General features: G+C 38.2%; 1 protein-coding gene across 3 annotated transcripts in view; it reads right to left on the bottom strand.

Annotated features, from left to right (window-relative positions):
- Nucleotides 1–15,535, bottom strand: part of BRWD3 (bromodomain and WD repeat domain containing 3) — a 118,160-nt gene that overhangs the window by 21,030 nt on the left and 81,595 nt on the right. For 2 of the 3 annotated variants that reach the window (XM_058659222.1, XM_004592786.4), the window contains exons 21-27: nucleotides 12,157–12,306; nucleotides 11,202–11,278; nucleotides 9,833–10,001; nucleotides 6,335–6,448; nucleotides 2,731–2,838; nucleotides 1,836–1,960; nucleotides 1,102–1,184 (exon numbers count right to left, since the gene is read on the bottom strand). In XM_058659222.1, coding sequence (XP_058515205.1) covers nucleotides 1,102–1,184; nucleotides 1,836–1,960; nucleotides 2,731–2,838; nucleotides 6,335–6,448; nucleotides 9,833–10,001; nucleotides 11,202–11,278; nucleotides 12,157–12,306 — 826 coding nt within the window. The remainder of the gene's footprint in view (nucleotides 1–1,101; nucleotides 1,185–1,835; nucleotides 1,961–2,730; nucleotides 2,839–6,334; nucleotides 6,449–9,832; nucleotides 10,002–11,201; nucleotides 11,279–12,156; nucleotides 12,307–15,535) is intronic. The other variant, XM_058659224.1, reaches the window with a different exon arrangement.

The following is a 15,535-nucleotide window of genomic DNA, read 5'->3' on the forward strand; positions in this document are numbered from 1 at the left end:
AGACTATCATCTCTATTGCACTCTAAAGCGTTACTTTTATGAGTTTTCAATTTTAATTTTTCAGACAAGTACATTTCATATTTTAATGTCTCCACATTTTACTTTCAAGTGGAGACAAATCCCTCAGAAACAAATCATATACATGTATTCTTAAGTTTTCAAGCATAATTTAGCTTTCATACATTACTTTGTACCATCATTAGGCATCTCCTTCATTATACTATATGTAAGTTAACGTAGTTATTTCATCTTCTCCCTGTTTTATACTTTCAGCTTTCTGACTTTTAAATCTTTTCATGCAGACTAAATATCCCTTATCCACAATGCTTGAGACCAGAAATGCTTCCAGTTTCAGACTATACTTTTTAACCTGGAAATATTTCCACAGACTTCATAGATTGAGCAATCATCATCTGAAAACCAGAAGTCTGAAATGTTCCAAAATCTAATATATTTGCTGAATGCCAGGTTAGCACTGAAGCTATCTTGAATTTTGGATTCTCACCATTCTTACAGCGATTCACGCCTATATGATTCGATGAAGCCAGGTAAAAGACACAAGGACCATAATGTAGCTTTAAGTACTATATCAGGTTTGCCTGAGCATAAACACTATAATATTAGGACAGCAGACTAGAGGTAGCTAAGCAAATAACCAGGCTCACTAACTAATGAGCATGTAGCGTTTGACTAAAGTCGATTCACATGCAAGGTGGGCAGGATGAAGCTGGACAGTATGAGGTTTCATCACGTTACTTAGAATGGTATGGAATTTCAACTGTATAAATTGTTTTATCTCTGTAAATGTTTTACACTATTTCCAGATTGTGGCTAACAATAGGTTTCTGATACCACAGAAAAGCAAGCCTGCAGATAAGGATGGACTACTACGTATGCCACATGAAATGCACGTTTGAAGTCACACAGACATAACACAAAAGGATAGTAAAGGTTTTCTGTTTTTTTTTTTTTTTTCCCTCTGGCTTGGCTGATACATTTTCTGCTTAATTTTAAGCCAATTTCCTCCTGAAAAGCCAGCGTTAAAAAGTTACTAACTCTACTTCAAGCATAATAGCTATTAAAAGATAATTCTTTACTTACCAATCTGCCAATTCCTTTCTTTGGCTTCATTATAAAACTGATGCAATACAAGGAAATCAATGACATCTGGCATGTCATGATATCTACAGAAAATAAAGCATGCGAATACAGATATAAGAGTGTGCAGGGCTCACTAAAGATCCAAATATAAACATCTAAAACAGAGCTCAAGTATAAATCTGTAAACTTATTGAATGCCTTTAATTATATATTAAGTCCTATTTCCTTTGCTATATCCGGGAGTGCCCTGCCTACTATTGTACTACGTGAAACAATACAAAGATGTCAATAAACATTTTTACAGCTTAATACAATATTTTATATTAAGGACACTTGAAGAAGTGTATTAGAGCTGGTATTCTTTTTCTATTTTAAATTCAATGTCAACAAATGAACAACTGACTTATTATGCCAATTATTTATAAACAGAAAGAAAAGCAACTACCTTGTATCAAGCACATGACTGATTCCTCACAAGAATGTTGAGGAAGATAATAGCATTTTCATTTTACAAAAAATGCATAAATTCAGACAGCTTAAGTGATTTGCTCATGGAGAGATTGATCTGTCATATATGCAGTCATTAAGTGATGAAACAGACAAATAATTAAACTCGGTCTCCTTAACTCTGCATGCTATAGTACTGCTGGTGATGCTTCTCCCATTGAGCCCTGTACTCCACAGAATATACAGTGGGCATGACATACACACGAACACACAACATAGTTACTCACTTAATAGAAAAAGATTCTCCAGTCATTTTGCCTGAAATGGGGTCCAGAAATGCAAGCTTCAGGCAGCATAGTGTAGGTGGTCCAACCTCATACTTGATTCCTACAATCTTAACAAACTCTTGTTCCTATTCATAAGAATAACCAGAAATCATTATTTTCAATACAAATTACTACCCAAAGTTTGTGTGACATTTCACGATTACTTCAAAAGATTTACAAATGATCTGAATACCTACCAAATGCTGGATACTACAAAGAGTATTACAGGTAATAAGACATAATTCCTGGCCCTTAGTAGCAGACAACAGTCTAGTACAGGGCTCTAAAGCAAAGATAAGCGACAGAATTTCCTGTGGAAACTTCAAAACTCATGTTCCAGAATGCTACTCCTATAGAATCTGATACTATCAGTTTGTGGTATACCTCAGTCATACAGTTTGAAAAAACTCCCCAGGAGATTATTAATTAAGAATGGTTAAAAATCTTTCTTCATGGCCAAGCAGAGTAGCCTAGTGGCTAAAATATTCACTTAGCACATGCCGAGATCCCATAGGGGTGCTGGTTCGTGTCCCGGCTGTTCCACTTCCCTTCCAGCTAGCTCCCTGCTTGTAGCCTGGGAAAGCAGTCCACACTAGGGAATCCTATTTCCCTATAATCATGGTCTGGGGTCAACTAGAGAACAAGAAGTTTGAATGAAATTAAGTAAAATAACCAAGGAAATAGATGGAAAATGCAAAATGTGGTATGTACTACTTAGTTACAAGTGTATTGTACCTCACTTCCTCTTGGACACAATATCAACAATGGAATATGTTTTTAAACAACACCAAAAAAAAAAAAACCATGGTAAAAAACTTACTTTCAGAATTCCTTCAATCCAATTCAGCAAACTTACCCTGAGATCCATTTTATTCCACGGCTGTTTTTGTAAGTTAACGCTGTATATTTTTGATTTCCTTACAGCCCGCACATAAGCTTCATGTCCTTGCCTAAAATAAATAAGCTAAAAACAAAAACAAAACATTAAATAGCAGCATCACAATTAACAACTCGATACATGGCCAGGTCCATTACACAGATTTCTTTGGTTTGTGGGAAACAGACAATTATACAAAATTTTAAAAACCTTGGTACAGTAAATGTGCCTTCTCCATCTAATGATATTCATTCAGTATTCACTACTCAATAGGCCTGTGCTAAGTACCACATTACATATACATTGTTATGGATAGCTCTTTTCCTTTTTCCCTCCAGTACCTTCATAAGTCTTCTGAACTCACACTTGTACACAAAACTGATCATTATTCAAAGTACTGTATTTCAAATTCTCATTGATTTTTTTCAATATCAACACTGTAATAACATCCGAAAAAACTGACACAGTATAGAAGGAAAACCAATTTAAGTGGTTAGTAACACTGTTACACTTTATAAAAAGACTCAGGCAAGCTTTTTTTTTTTTTTAAACATAAATTTAGAGGCCATCACAATGGCTCAATTGGCTAATACTCTGCCTGCAAGTGCCAGCATACCATTGGGCACCAGTTTGTGTCCCAGCTGCTTCACTTCCCATCCTGCTCCCTGCTTCCAGCCTGGGAAAGCAGTGCAAAATGGCCAAAAGCCTTGGGATGTGGCACTGAGAGGAAGACCCAGAAGACGCTCCTGGCTTCAGATCAGCTCAGCTCCGGCCAAGTCGGCCATGTGGGACTGAACCAGCAATAGAAGATCTTTCTGTCTCTCTTTCTCTTTCTGTAGATCGGTCTTTGCAACAAAAATAAATAAATCATAAAATAAACAATGTAAATTTAATTTTATCTAAGTAACAGGCAGAGTGGCAGCAAGAGAGAAAGGGAGATAAATTTTCCATCCTATGATTCACTCCACAAATATCTATAACTGTCTGAACCCAAAGTTCAGAACTCCCACTGGGTGTCTCAAGTGAATGGCAAGTGTTCACACACTTGAGCCATCATCTGCTGCCTCCCATCATGCATTAGCAAGCACCTGGTTTAGAAGTGGAGCAGCTGAGACATCAGCACTTTGATATGTGAGCATCTCAAGAGGCAGCTTAACTTGCTGAGCCACAGTGTCCCTTGTTATTATATGGCTTTTTAAAAAAGCACTTACTACATCACATTGTTTCCTTCATAAAAAAAAGTTTCTGGGGCTAGTGTGATGGTGTAGCATGCTAATTCTTCACCTGCAGTGTCAGCATCCTGTATCAGTGCCAATTCATGTCCCAGCTGCTCCACTTGTGTTCCAGATCCCTGCTTATAGATGGACCAAGGCCTTGGGACCCTGCACACACGTGGGAGACCTGGAAGAAACTCCTGGCTCCCAGCTTCGGACAGGTCCATTTCTGGCTTTCACAATCATCTGAGGAGACATCCAATAGATGGAAAGTCTCTCTCTCTCTGATCTCTATAACTCTGACTTTAAAGTTGGTTTTGGTCCATTAATTGTCGTAAATATATCATTTTACCATAAAATGTTAAATATAAAGTTACCAAATAATGAAAGAAAATAGGTTTTACACAATGTTTCTGGGGCAGACACTTGGTTTAGCTATCAGACGCCAGTTGGGATGACCAGGATCCATGTTGGAATGCGTATGTTCAAGGGGCAGTTCTGCTCCTCTCTCCTGTCAAGTGTACATCTTGAGTGGTAGCAGATGATGGCGCAAATGATTGGGGCCCTGGCTCTATCTGGGACACACAAATCAAGTTTTCACTGTCAGGAATTTGGAGAATGGAACATTGCTCTCTCATTCAAGTAAAAATCAATAAATAATCTTTTTGGTTTGTTTTTCTCAATAAATTATGAGTAGTATGAGTACACAGAGGAAAGTAACACAAAAATACTATACTGGGTATTTTTTAAATATGCTATAAACTCTACCTATCAGCATTGTCTAAGTAAGAATTTCTAAGAGTTAAAAATATAAAGTAGAAAGTGAAAAACACTTAAATATTAGTCAATACTCATAATTATAGTGAACACAAAGCCAATACTAAACATGCCAGGAAGTATTATTTCTTATTATACGTTCATTCCTGTACTCAACATAAATTGACAGAAAATCTATATACAAGGCAATAAACACTGTTATAAGGTAGAAAAATAAAACCCTTTCCCTCAAGGAAATAGACACACATATAGATATTTAACTGTAACACAAGGCAGAATATTAGAGTTTGGGAGGGACAGGCAAAGAGAAAAACAAGGATAGCATCCAGATGAATTGGCATGTAGATCTTGAAGGAATGAACATTTTGAGAGGGAAGTATATGGCTATATATGGTTATATATATGATTAGGGGTATTGCAGGCAGAATAATAAAACCTAATGATTACACGGAGAAGCAAGCTTTCATTAAGAAATTGATCAGATAAAAAGTTCATTTGGGATTTCTTTACACATATTCTGTAGTGGACATATTTTCACAGTCTGATTAGCTTATACATGTTCTTCATTACCTGAAGAACTGTCATCATCTAATCCATGAATTCGGGAACACATAAAGATATATTAACTTGAATAAAACAAAGAATGAATCCACTACGAATAAGTTGAGAAAAGTGATCCTGTGCAACGAGAAGAAATTTCACCAGATCTCAGCATATATGGATTCTTATTTTGTTCTATATCACCTTCTAATAATAATTTAACAGTATTCCTATTATAGCTCTGTAAAAACAGGCTTAAAGTAAAAATTGTGATTCTGGATATGATAAAAAATTTTTAAGACTTTCTAAGTTTTTAGATACAGCATTCATGAGGATCTATTTATCAACTTAGCCATGCAAATAAGCATTTCTTAAAAGTTCAGTACCTAAAACATTTTAATGCTATTTAAGAATAATTAACACATAATAAGTTTATTCACAAGGCTATCTGATAGATGTGAATACTGTAATAAAAAATTACAGAAAAATTTGGCGAAATTGTTAATGGTACAAAGATTTTTATAAACCATTTACAAGCTTCTTTCTTTCATTGTGATGACAGTATCACATTCCTTAAAATAAAAAAAAAAGTTCTAACTATGCACCAATCTAAAGTTAATGGCCAGTCAATATGTAGATTATACTAGGCAAATAGTGTTCTAATATTCCATAGGTACCATAATTTTCATAGGAAAGTAACATTTTCCATTAAGTAGATTTTTAAGTAATCTTTGGCTGACCAATCGTAAATATGGCTACTGTACTCAAGTAGAGACCCTGAAGTAGCTGGCTCAATGAAAGCAGTAACCATGCTCCACTATATATGTTCTTCCCAGTTGAACATACGACACCAAGACCAACAGAGGATACAAAGATTCAAAGTGCAGTCACTGTCCACAATATGTAAACAACTGAGAAGGGCAGCTAGGACTGTGTGTGTGTACACAGAGATAGCAGAAATAAGAGCAAGAAAACACAAACACCCTTGAAAGGATTAACATTGGTGCTCTTGGAGTTTCAAGAGAAAACAGGTTGTCACAGATAAAGTTTACCTCATCTCCCATCTGAGGAACAAATGGAGAACGCCGAGGTATGGTATCTAAGATCCACTGAGGGGCAAACCATTCTTCATTGGGTTCACCTGCCATAGAAACTAGTCCTCCTTTCTAAAATATAAATACATCAACAGCATAAAACAGGTCAAAATACATTACGTATATAAACACTGGTATAAAAAATTGCAGGCAATAAAAATTCATTAGGAAAAAAAGCTAAAATATACACATTTCAAAGCAGTTTCTTTTAACAATTCATTCTAGCAACTTTCAGATCAATAAAAAACTCAAGTTGCTCAATTTTGCCTAGCAAGGTAATCAATCACATGATACTACATATATACAGTGAACCTAAAGCTTTTATCTTCATGTACCTAGAATACCAAACAAATGCAAATTCTAGTAACACAATACATTTTCCCAATAAAATACTGGCATTTGGAATGGGCAATTTAGCCAAGTGATTAAGAATCCCACACCCTATGCTGGAGTACTAGGAATACTCTGGCTGCCAATTCTACTTTAATGAGAATTCAGGTCCTGGGTGGCAGCAGGTGACAACTCAAGTGCTTGGATTCCTGTTACCCTGTGGGAGACATGACCGAAGTTCTCTACTCCCAGGTTCAGCGTGGCCCAGCTCCAGCTATTTGAGGGCATCTGGGAAATGAGGCAGCAGTTCGGCTGCTCTGTGACTATACCTCTCAAATGAAAAAAAAAAAGAAAAAAAAAAAACCTTAAAAAGCAATAGTCAATAATTTTTTTTTTTGTTCTTTCAGGGCTGACACAATGGCTCAACAGGCTAATCCTCCACCTTCAAAAGTGTTGCTAGTTCGTGTGCCAGCTGCTCCACCTCGCATCCAGCTCTCTGCTTATAGCCTGGGAAAGCAGTGAGTGGACAAAGTCCTTGGGCCCCTGCACCCATATCTCCACCCAGAGGGAGCTCCTGGATTTGCAGCAGCTCAGCTCTGGCCCTTGAAATTATTTTGGTAGTGAATCAGTGATGGATGAACTCTCTCTCTTTCTCATTCTCTCTCTCATTCTCTGCCTCTCTTTCTCTCTGTAAATTGGATTTTCCAAGAAAAATACATTTTTTTATTTTTTAATTGCAAGATATTGCCACATTCATTTCAAATATGGATATTCTTTTTTAAAAAAAGATGTACTTATTTTTCATTGTAAAGTCCGATATATAGAGAGAAGGAGAGACAGAGAGGAAGATGTTTTGTCGGATGATTCACTGCCCAAGTGACCGCAACAGCAGGAGCTGAGCCAATTCAAAGCCAGGAGCCAGGAGCCTCTTCCAGGTCTCCTACGCAGATGTAGGGTCCCAAGGCTTTGGGCCGTCCTCGATTATTTTCCTAGGCCACAGGCAGGGAGCTGGATGGGAAGTGGAACTGCTAGGATTAGAACCGGCACCCATACAGGATCCCGGCATGTTCAAGGCAAAGACTTTAGCCGCTAGGCCACCACGCCGGGCCCCCATATATGGATATTCTATACAATACATATATACTGTTTTTTTTGTTAAAAACAGGTTAATATCAGAAAATGTGGGATTCATGACAATAGTGCTCAATTGAGGAATAAAGAATATCAGATCACAAAAATGGTATAATTCAGTGAATCAATATTTATAACTATGCTTCAAGTAATATTATATCCACACAACTGCTAGACTATCTTTTAATTTCCACAAATAACAGAACATTTTTAATATTTTCTTATCCATTATACAAGTCCAAAATCTATAGGTATTTACGTCTGGCAGCATGGTAAGCATAGTATTGTTCTATCCAGCTTTTAGAATTTGTTACATTTTAACAAACAACTATCAATTCTTTTTAATTCAACAACAAATTACAACAGTGAAGACGCTTAATAAGAAGAAAAGTGAAAAATTCCTCATGTATTTTTTTTTCTCTAGCCAACCATGTTTACTAAATGATTTACAAGTTATTCTTTGGGGAGGATTATACACAAAAAGTATAAGATGCACCCTTACACATAATTCAAACAGGCTGCATTCAATCATAGAGAAAGAAGCAATGCACAGCCCTACTCAGTAAAACAATATAACACCAGACATCAAAATGTCCAGGTTTTGAGATGGACCATTGGAATGGATTAGTTTCTAGGCACATTTTTCTTGGCTGCATGTCTCCAACTCTGTATTCATTTCCACTATGGACATTTACTTGTGCTGCCCTTACCCCATCTTGGATGCCTTCCCCCTTGGGTTCTGTGCTCGAGACCCTCTGATCAATGAGATCCCCAGTTCCCTCCACGTTAGGTTTCATGCAGACCACCAGCTGTCTGCTCTTAAAGCCTTCCATGCAGTTCCTGCTTGTCTTCCATTTCCTATGCACCCTAAGTCTCTAGCACAGCACCGAAGTCCACTGTGCATGGATTACCATTGGTCACTTCTCTTTCAGACAGTCAGTTTCTCTTAAATGTATCAGTTATCTGGCAGATGCTCCTGGTCGTCAATGGGGCAAGATAATAAAGAATACATTTTTACAAATGATTAATCACTACAGTTTTGCTCTGAAAGTATAATCCTAGCTGTTCAACTGTAAAATTAACAAATGTTTTGTAAATTTCACCAAATATGTGAATAGACATTACTTCTGCAATCTCGCCTACTTTTTAGGAGTTCGTCCTTGGGCCTAGTGTGATGGCTCAATTTGCTAATCCTCTGCCTTTAAGCACCAGGAACCCACATGGCACAAGTTCATGTTCCAGCTACTCCATTTTCCATTCAGTTTCCTGCTTGTGGCCTGGGAAAGAGGAGGAAAATGATCCGAAACCCTGGGACCCTGCACCTGAATGGGAGACCTAGAAGAACCTCCTGGCTTTGGATCGGCTCAGCTCTGGCTGTTGTGGTCATTTGAGGAGCAAGCTAGAGGATGAAAGATTTTCCTCTCTGTTTCTCCTTTTTCTGAGTATCTGCCTTCCAATAAAACACAGCAAAATCTTAAAAAAGAAAAAAAATCCATCTTTTTTGAATTGGCTTGTCACCTCAGAGACATGCAGGGTGAAGACATATCATAGGTGGCAAGATAATGCTGTGGAATTCAACTGAATCTCTGGCCTTAAAGACGCCCTCACATTGAGAGAGTACAAATTCTCAGAAATAATGCTTGGGGCCAGCATTGTGACACAGTGGATAAAGCTGCTGCCTGCGACGCCAGCATCCCATATTGGTGCCAGCTCATGTCTTAGTGCCCCCACTTCCAATCAAGCTCCCTGATAATGGCCTGGGAAAAGCAGCAGAAATCTGCCCAAGTGTTGGGAGACCTGGATGAAACTCCTGGCTCCTAGCTTCTGCCTGACTCAATCCTGACCTTTGTGGCCATCTCAAATTCCTCATGTTTTGAAGTCAATTGAACAACATAGTTGGTCAAATGGAATTTTATGTTTTAGAGGAAAAATCAGGTAGCAAAAAATTCTAAAGCATGCAAAAACAAAAACAAAACCATCTGTCCAGCTACAAACCTTCTTTCTAGTCTGTTTAGGTTTCTTCTGTCTTTCATCTGATGACTTCAAATTCTCTTCCTCGGAACTACTGCAAAATTTCCGCGTTGCCTGTCTCGTTTGTCTTTTTGGAGGCTGCAAATTTATACCAGCATCTGCTGTCCAATCAGAATACTCACTTGAGGAATCACTGTAAATAGATGAAAATTATGAATGCCAAAATATAGAAGGACTAGCTTTACCTCAATATTTATAGATAACAATTATATACCAGCATTATAAATCACATGGATTGATTTTATTATGATCCATAAGAAAAAACATTTAACAATATAGAATTTTGACCACTTTCTAAATAATTGTAATAAAACACTTACTGGATAACATAAAAATGCTGAGCTGTTTATAGCAGAGCTTTAAATCTGTATAACAAAAGTTTCTTTAGAAGAAAGATGTACCTTACACCTAGAAATAGTGAAATGAGGTTTTGTTTTTCTCAACTGATTAGATATGGGCTCTTGGGTTATAAAAAAAAAGCTTTACAGATGAAGGAACTTAAAAATCCTACAGAAACATTAAAGATCTATTGGAGGGGGATGGCATTGTGACACAGGTGGCTAAGACACTGCCTGTGACCTCAGTGTTCCATGAGAGCCAGCTGGAACCCTGGCCACTCCACTTTTAATCCAGTTCCCTGGTAAAGTGCCTGGGAAAGAAGCAGAAGATGGCAGAAGATGATCCATGTGCTTGGGTCTCTGCCAAACACGTGGGGAGACCAAGACAGAGTTCTTGGCTCCTGGCTTCGAATCAGCTCAACTCCAGCCATTGCAGCCACTTGGGGAGTGATCCAGCAGACAGATCTTTCTCTTTGTCCTTCTCTCTGTAAATCTGCCTTTCCAATAAAATTAAATACATCTTTAAGACAAATGCATTCAAAGACCGAGTATAAAGAAACATGCCTCTAGGCTTATAACCCAGTGTTATTTCTACCACATCATTTTTCTAAGAATCTGAGAGACACAGAAAAATGCAAACACACACACGGACCGAGCACTCTTCCACTGGTTCATTCTCTAAATGCCCAAATAACCAAAGCTGGGCCAGTCTGTAGCCATGAGCTCAATCCAGGTATACCTATTAGATGCCAGGACTCTAACAACTTGATCAGCTCACTGCTAAGGCTCTGTGCTTACAGGAAGCTGGAACTGGAATCCCAGAGTCAGAAATCCACCCCAAGATGGGTTTACACAGGGTAAAGGGATATCTTTATCACTAGGTGAGACATTGATCCATATATAATTTTTTTAAATCTAAAAAAATCCTACAAAAGCATAGTTTCACATTAATTTTTTAAAAATAATTTAGAGCAAGTCAAAACCATTAAATCTACCTGGAAGAACTTTCACTTTGCCATTCATTCACAGGATCTTCTACAGAAGCATCACTTGTACCAACAGTTTCATCTTCCTAAAACAAAGAATCAATGACTGAGATACAAGGTTATTATGAGCCAGCAGATAAATTTTATGCCCCACCAAAAAAATTCTAGTAAGAAATGTACTCAATTATTTTTCTACATGTATTTATACTTTACATGACTACTGCATATAATTTTTCAAATTGCAGGCATAATACTATCTTATCAGCTTGATGCATCTCTTTACTACTTCAAAGACTGAATAGGCTTCTTAAGTCCAAATGTAAGTATCTAAGTGCTGAAAACACTGTTTTAGAAATATTGTACATGACCATCATTTTAAGATGAAGGTTTGCAAGATGGAGAATAGATAACTAAGTATAAGAAAAACCTATGGTAGATGAACAAGGAAGAAAATAAAAGAACTGGAGAAGAGAATAAGAAAACAAGAATTATTATACACTGTAGTCATTACCATAAAAAAGGTACATCTGAGAAAAATTAACACTTGGCAAACTCCATAAGTGGTGACATCAACCAAAAAAATGTGTATATTATGCTGGTTGCACAACCAACAAGTTCTTGGTCTGCTTAACTTATCATCACCGTTTATTTTCTACTACTTCTTGTGTCTAGGGAAATTTCCTTTCAGTCTCTTATCTCACTATCCAAAGCCAAACTTTTATTGCCATGTTTGACAGTCTCACCAAGAAATCTTGTTTACACACCATTTGTGGAAGATGTCTACAGAAATTCAGCAAGGTGCCCAAAATTGTTTAATAGACACTGTGCTAATGAATAAAACTCTAATAAGATAATCATCAAAATACTTTCCTATTAAAGCAGTAAATCCTAAAAGTAAACCAAATGTGTGATACAAACCAGGAAAAAAATTTTTAAACTGAATACATAACAGTGAATATCTGACCTCTGAGGAACTATTGGAATCTTCCTGTACACCTGAATTTTGACACGATGCTTGTGAATTATGCTCCATGTTGGAGCGAGTGTGATAAGTATGCTGACGCTTGCGCTGGGTTCTTCGCAAAGACCGTCCGCAGCTAGGCTGATAATCATTCTGCAAAAAGAGAAAGAAAAACAGATTTTTGGGTTTTTTTTTAAGATTTATTTATTTTTTATTACAAAGTCAGATATACAGAGAGGAGAAGAGACAGAGGGGAAGATCTTCCATCTGATAACACTCCCTAAGTGACTGCAATGGCCGATGCTCAGCCAATTTGAAGCCAGGAGCCAGGCATTTCCTCCAGGTCTACCACACAGGTGCAGGGTCCCAAGGCTTTGGGCCATCCTCGACTGCTTTCCCAGGCCAGAAGCAGGGAGCTGGATGGGAAGTGGAGCTGCCAGGATTAGAACCGGCGCCCACATGGGATCCCGGCACGTTCAAGGCGAGGACTTTAAACTGCTAGGCCACGCCACCGGGCCCAAAAACAGATCTTTGAAAAGAGAAAAGCTCAGTGTACACGCAAAAATGAAACTACCCAAAGAAAATCAATTACACAGAGCACAGTTCAGAGATAAGGTTAGGTTCTCAGAAAGAAAGCAGGGAAGTTCAACCTATTTTCCATTAATACTAATCATGTTCCTATTTTGTTTCCAAGTTAGAGAGAGCATTGAAAGTTAGAACTACACAATATTCCTGCAGTTTAACTACCATAGTAACCATAAAAGATGAAGTAAGACATCTACATAGTGTTTATGTATACCTAATTCTTAATTCATACTACCTTAGGTCTTTAAAAAACATAACATTTCTAGTGTTAAACAGAAAGCTGTATTTAAATATGTATACTTTTATTCATTGCAGACAGCATTTGTAAAATTCTGAAGAGCTGAGGAAGATTCTTAGAGTTAATTTAGTCCAATTCTCCACACAAAAAAGCATCAAGAGATAGTGCTTAAAAAATAAAGAAGTGAAATAATACAATGCACTTCATTTACACCAATAACAGGGAAAAGACTCAGAGTAATCTAATTTGTTTTCACAATTTCACTTTGGCATATATGAAGGCACACCAATATGTATAGAAACTACAGTCAGGCTTATTCCCTTACACCCCACGAAGAATCAGCCCCAGTATTTCTGATCAAAGTAGGAGAAAAGAAACAGAGTCGCCACGGATAATTTAGTTATTGTAGTATGACAAACAGGTCAAAATTTATTTTATTTTATTTTTTAAAGATTTATTATTTGTTTTTTATTTCAAAGTCAGATATACAGAGAGGAGGGGAGACAGAGGGGAAGATCTTCTGTCCATTGATTCACTCCCCAAGTGAGTGCAACGGCTGGTGCTGCGCCAATCCAAAGCCGGGAACCAGGAACCTCCTCCGGGTCTCCTACGTGGGTGCAGGATCCCAAGGCATTGGGCCGTCCTCAACTGCTTTCCCAGGCCACAAGCAGGGAGCTGGATGGGAAGTGCAGCTGCCAGGATTAGAACCGGTGCCCATATGGGATCCCAGCGTGTTCAAGGCGAGGACTTTAGCCACTAGGCCACTGCAATGGGCCCAAAACTTAAACACTAAAATTTAAAGCAAAGGCTATTTTGTTCTCACTTTTACAAATGTTAAGTTTTATTATTTAACATACCATATGGCAAAGGTGAAACTTAACATGTAATCAGAAGTAAACAAGTTTAAAAGTCTCATAAATTAGCATCAGGGGGTCAGGTTTCTATGGCCAGCATTGTGGCTCAGTACATTAAACCAGAATACCATATGAGTACAACTGAGTCGCCACTGCTCCACTTCTAATCTAGCTCCTGATAGATGTGCCTGAGAAAGCAGTAGAAAATGGCCCAAGAGGTAGGGCCCTACCACCCATGTGGGGGAGTAGAAAGGAGTTCCAGCCTCTGGCCCCATTCAAATTACTGCAGCCACGTGGGAAATGACCCAGTAGATAGAAGATCTCTCTCTTCTGTCTGTAACTCTGACTTTCAAATAAGCTGATCTTTTCAAAAGCAGTAAAATTCTTATATGTAAAAGTCTTGTTTTCAGAATAAAAATCTATAGAATTAAGCATCCTATCAGTTGTGGACATGTCTGATTTCTTACAAAATGACTAAGTAGGAAGAAAAGGAATAAAAATCGTTAATCTCTTTAAGTCAGTCAGTCTTGTTGCTCAGCTACCACCAGTGACACAGGATCCCATACTGGGAAACTCATTTCAGTCCTAGCTAGCCTGCTTCTGACTCCCTGCTAATACATCTGGCTAGGCAGCAGAAAACAGCCCCAAGTGTTTGTGTCCCTGTCCATACCTGGAGACCTGGATGAGTTTCTGGTTCCTGGCTTTGGTCTGGTCCAATCCTGCCTCAATCCTGCCTATCAGAGTAATTTGTGCATTCAAACAACAGATAAAAGATCTCTTTTTCCTCCTTCTCTATTATTCTGCTTTCAAAGAAATAAATCATCAAAAATTAACCTTACCAGAGAATATCAAATATGCCCAAAAAAACCAAATTGAATTAAGCAAGCAAGCAACAACTAAAAAAATCTGAACATACTCTTATGATAAGAACCTAACCTTAGAGCTAGTATTGTGGCGTTAGCAGGATAAGTCGCAGCCTGCAATGCTGGCATCTCATATGGGTGTCAATTCCAGCTTGGCTGCTTCACTGCAAATGCAGTTCCCTGATAATGTGCACGGGAAAGCAGCAGCAGGGGCTGGCACAATGCCTAAATTGGCTAATACTCCTCCTGCAAGTGCCAGCATCCCATATAGGCACCAGTTCATATCCTGGCTGCGCCATAAGCTCTCGGCTTATGGCCTGGAAAAGCAGAGAAGATAGCTAAAAACATGGGGGTACTGTACCCACATGGGAAAAATGAAAGACTGACTCCTGGCTTTAGATTGGCTCAGCTCCAGCCATTGCAGCCATTTGGGCAGTGAATCTAGGTATGGAAGATCTTTCTGTCTCTCCTCTCTGTCGATCTGCCTTTCCAGTAAAAATAAATTTTTCTTTAAAAGAAAAAAAGGCATCAGAAGATGGCTCAAGTGCTTGCATCCTTGCACCCACGTGGGATATCTGAGTAAAGTTCCCAACCCTGGGCTTTGGCTTACCCCAGCCTCGGCCATTGTGGCTATGTGGCCAATGTTACGGACCACCAGATGGAAGATCTCTTTATCTCCCTCTCTCTGGTACTCTTTCAAAAAAATAATAATCTTTTTAAAGAGACCTAACTTTGCAATTATCAATACTGAAAAAAACATTTACAAATCAGGGGGTGTATAGGGCCAGCATTATGGCAGTGATCTAAACTACTCCCCACAGTGACAGCATCCCACATTGCAG

The sequence above is a fragment of the Ochotona princeps genome, chromosome X, assembly GCF_030435755.1.
Source record: "Ochotona princeps isolate mOchPri1 chromosome X, mOchPri1.hap1, whole genome shotgun sequence".
In the NCBI taxonomy this organism is placed as follows: domain Eukaryota; kingdom Metazoa; phylum Chordata; class Mammalia; order Lagomorpha; family Ochotonidae; genus Ochotona; species Ochotona princeps.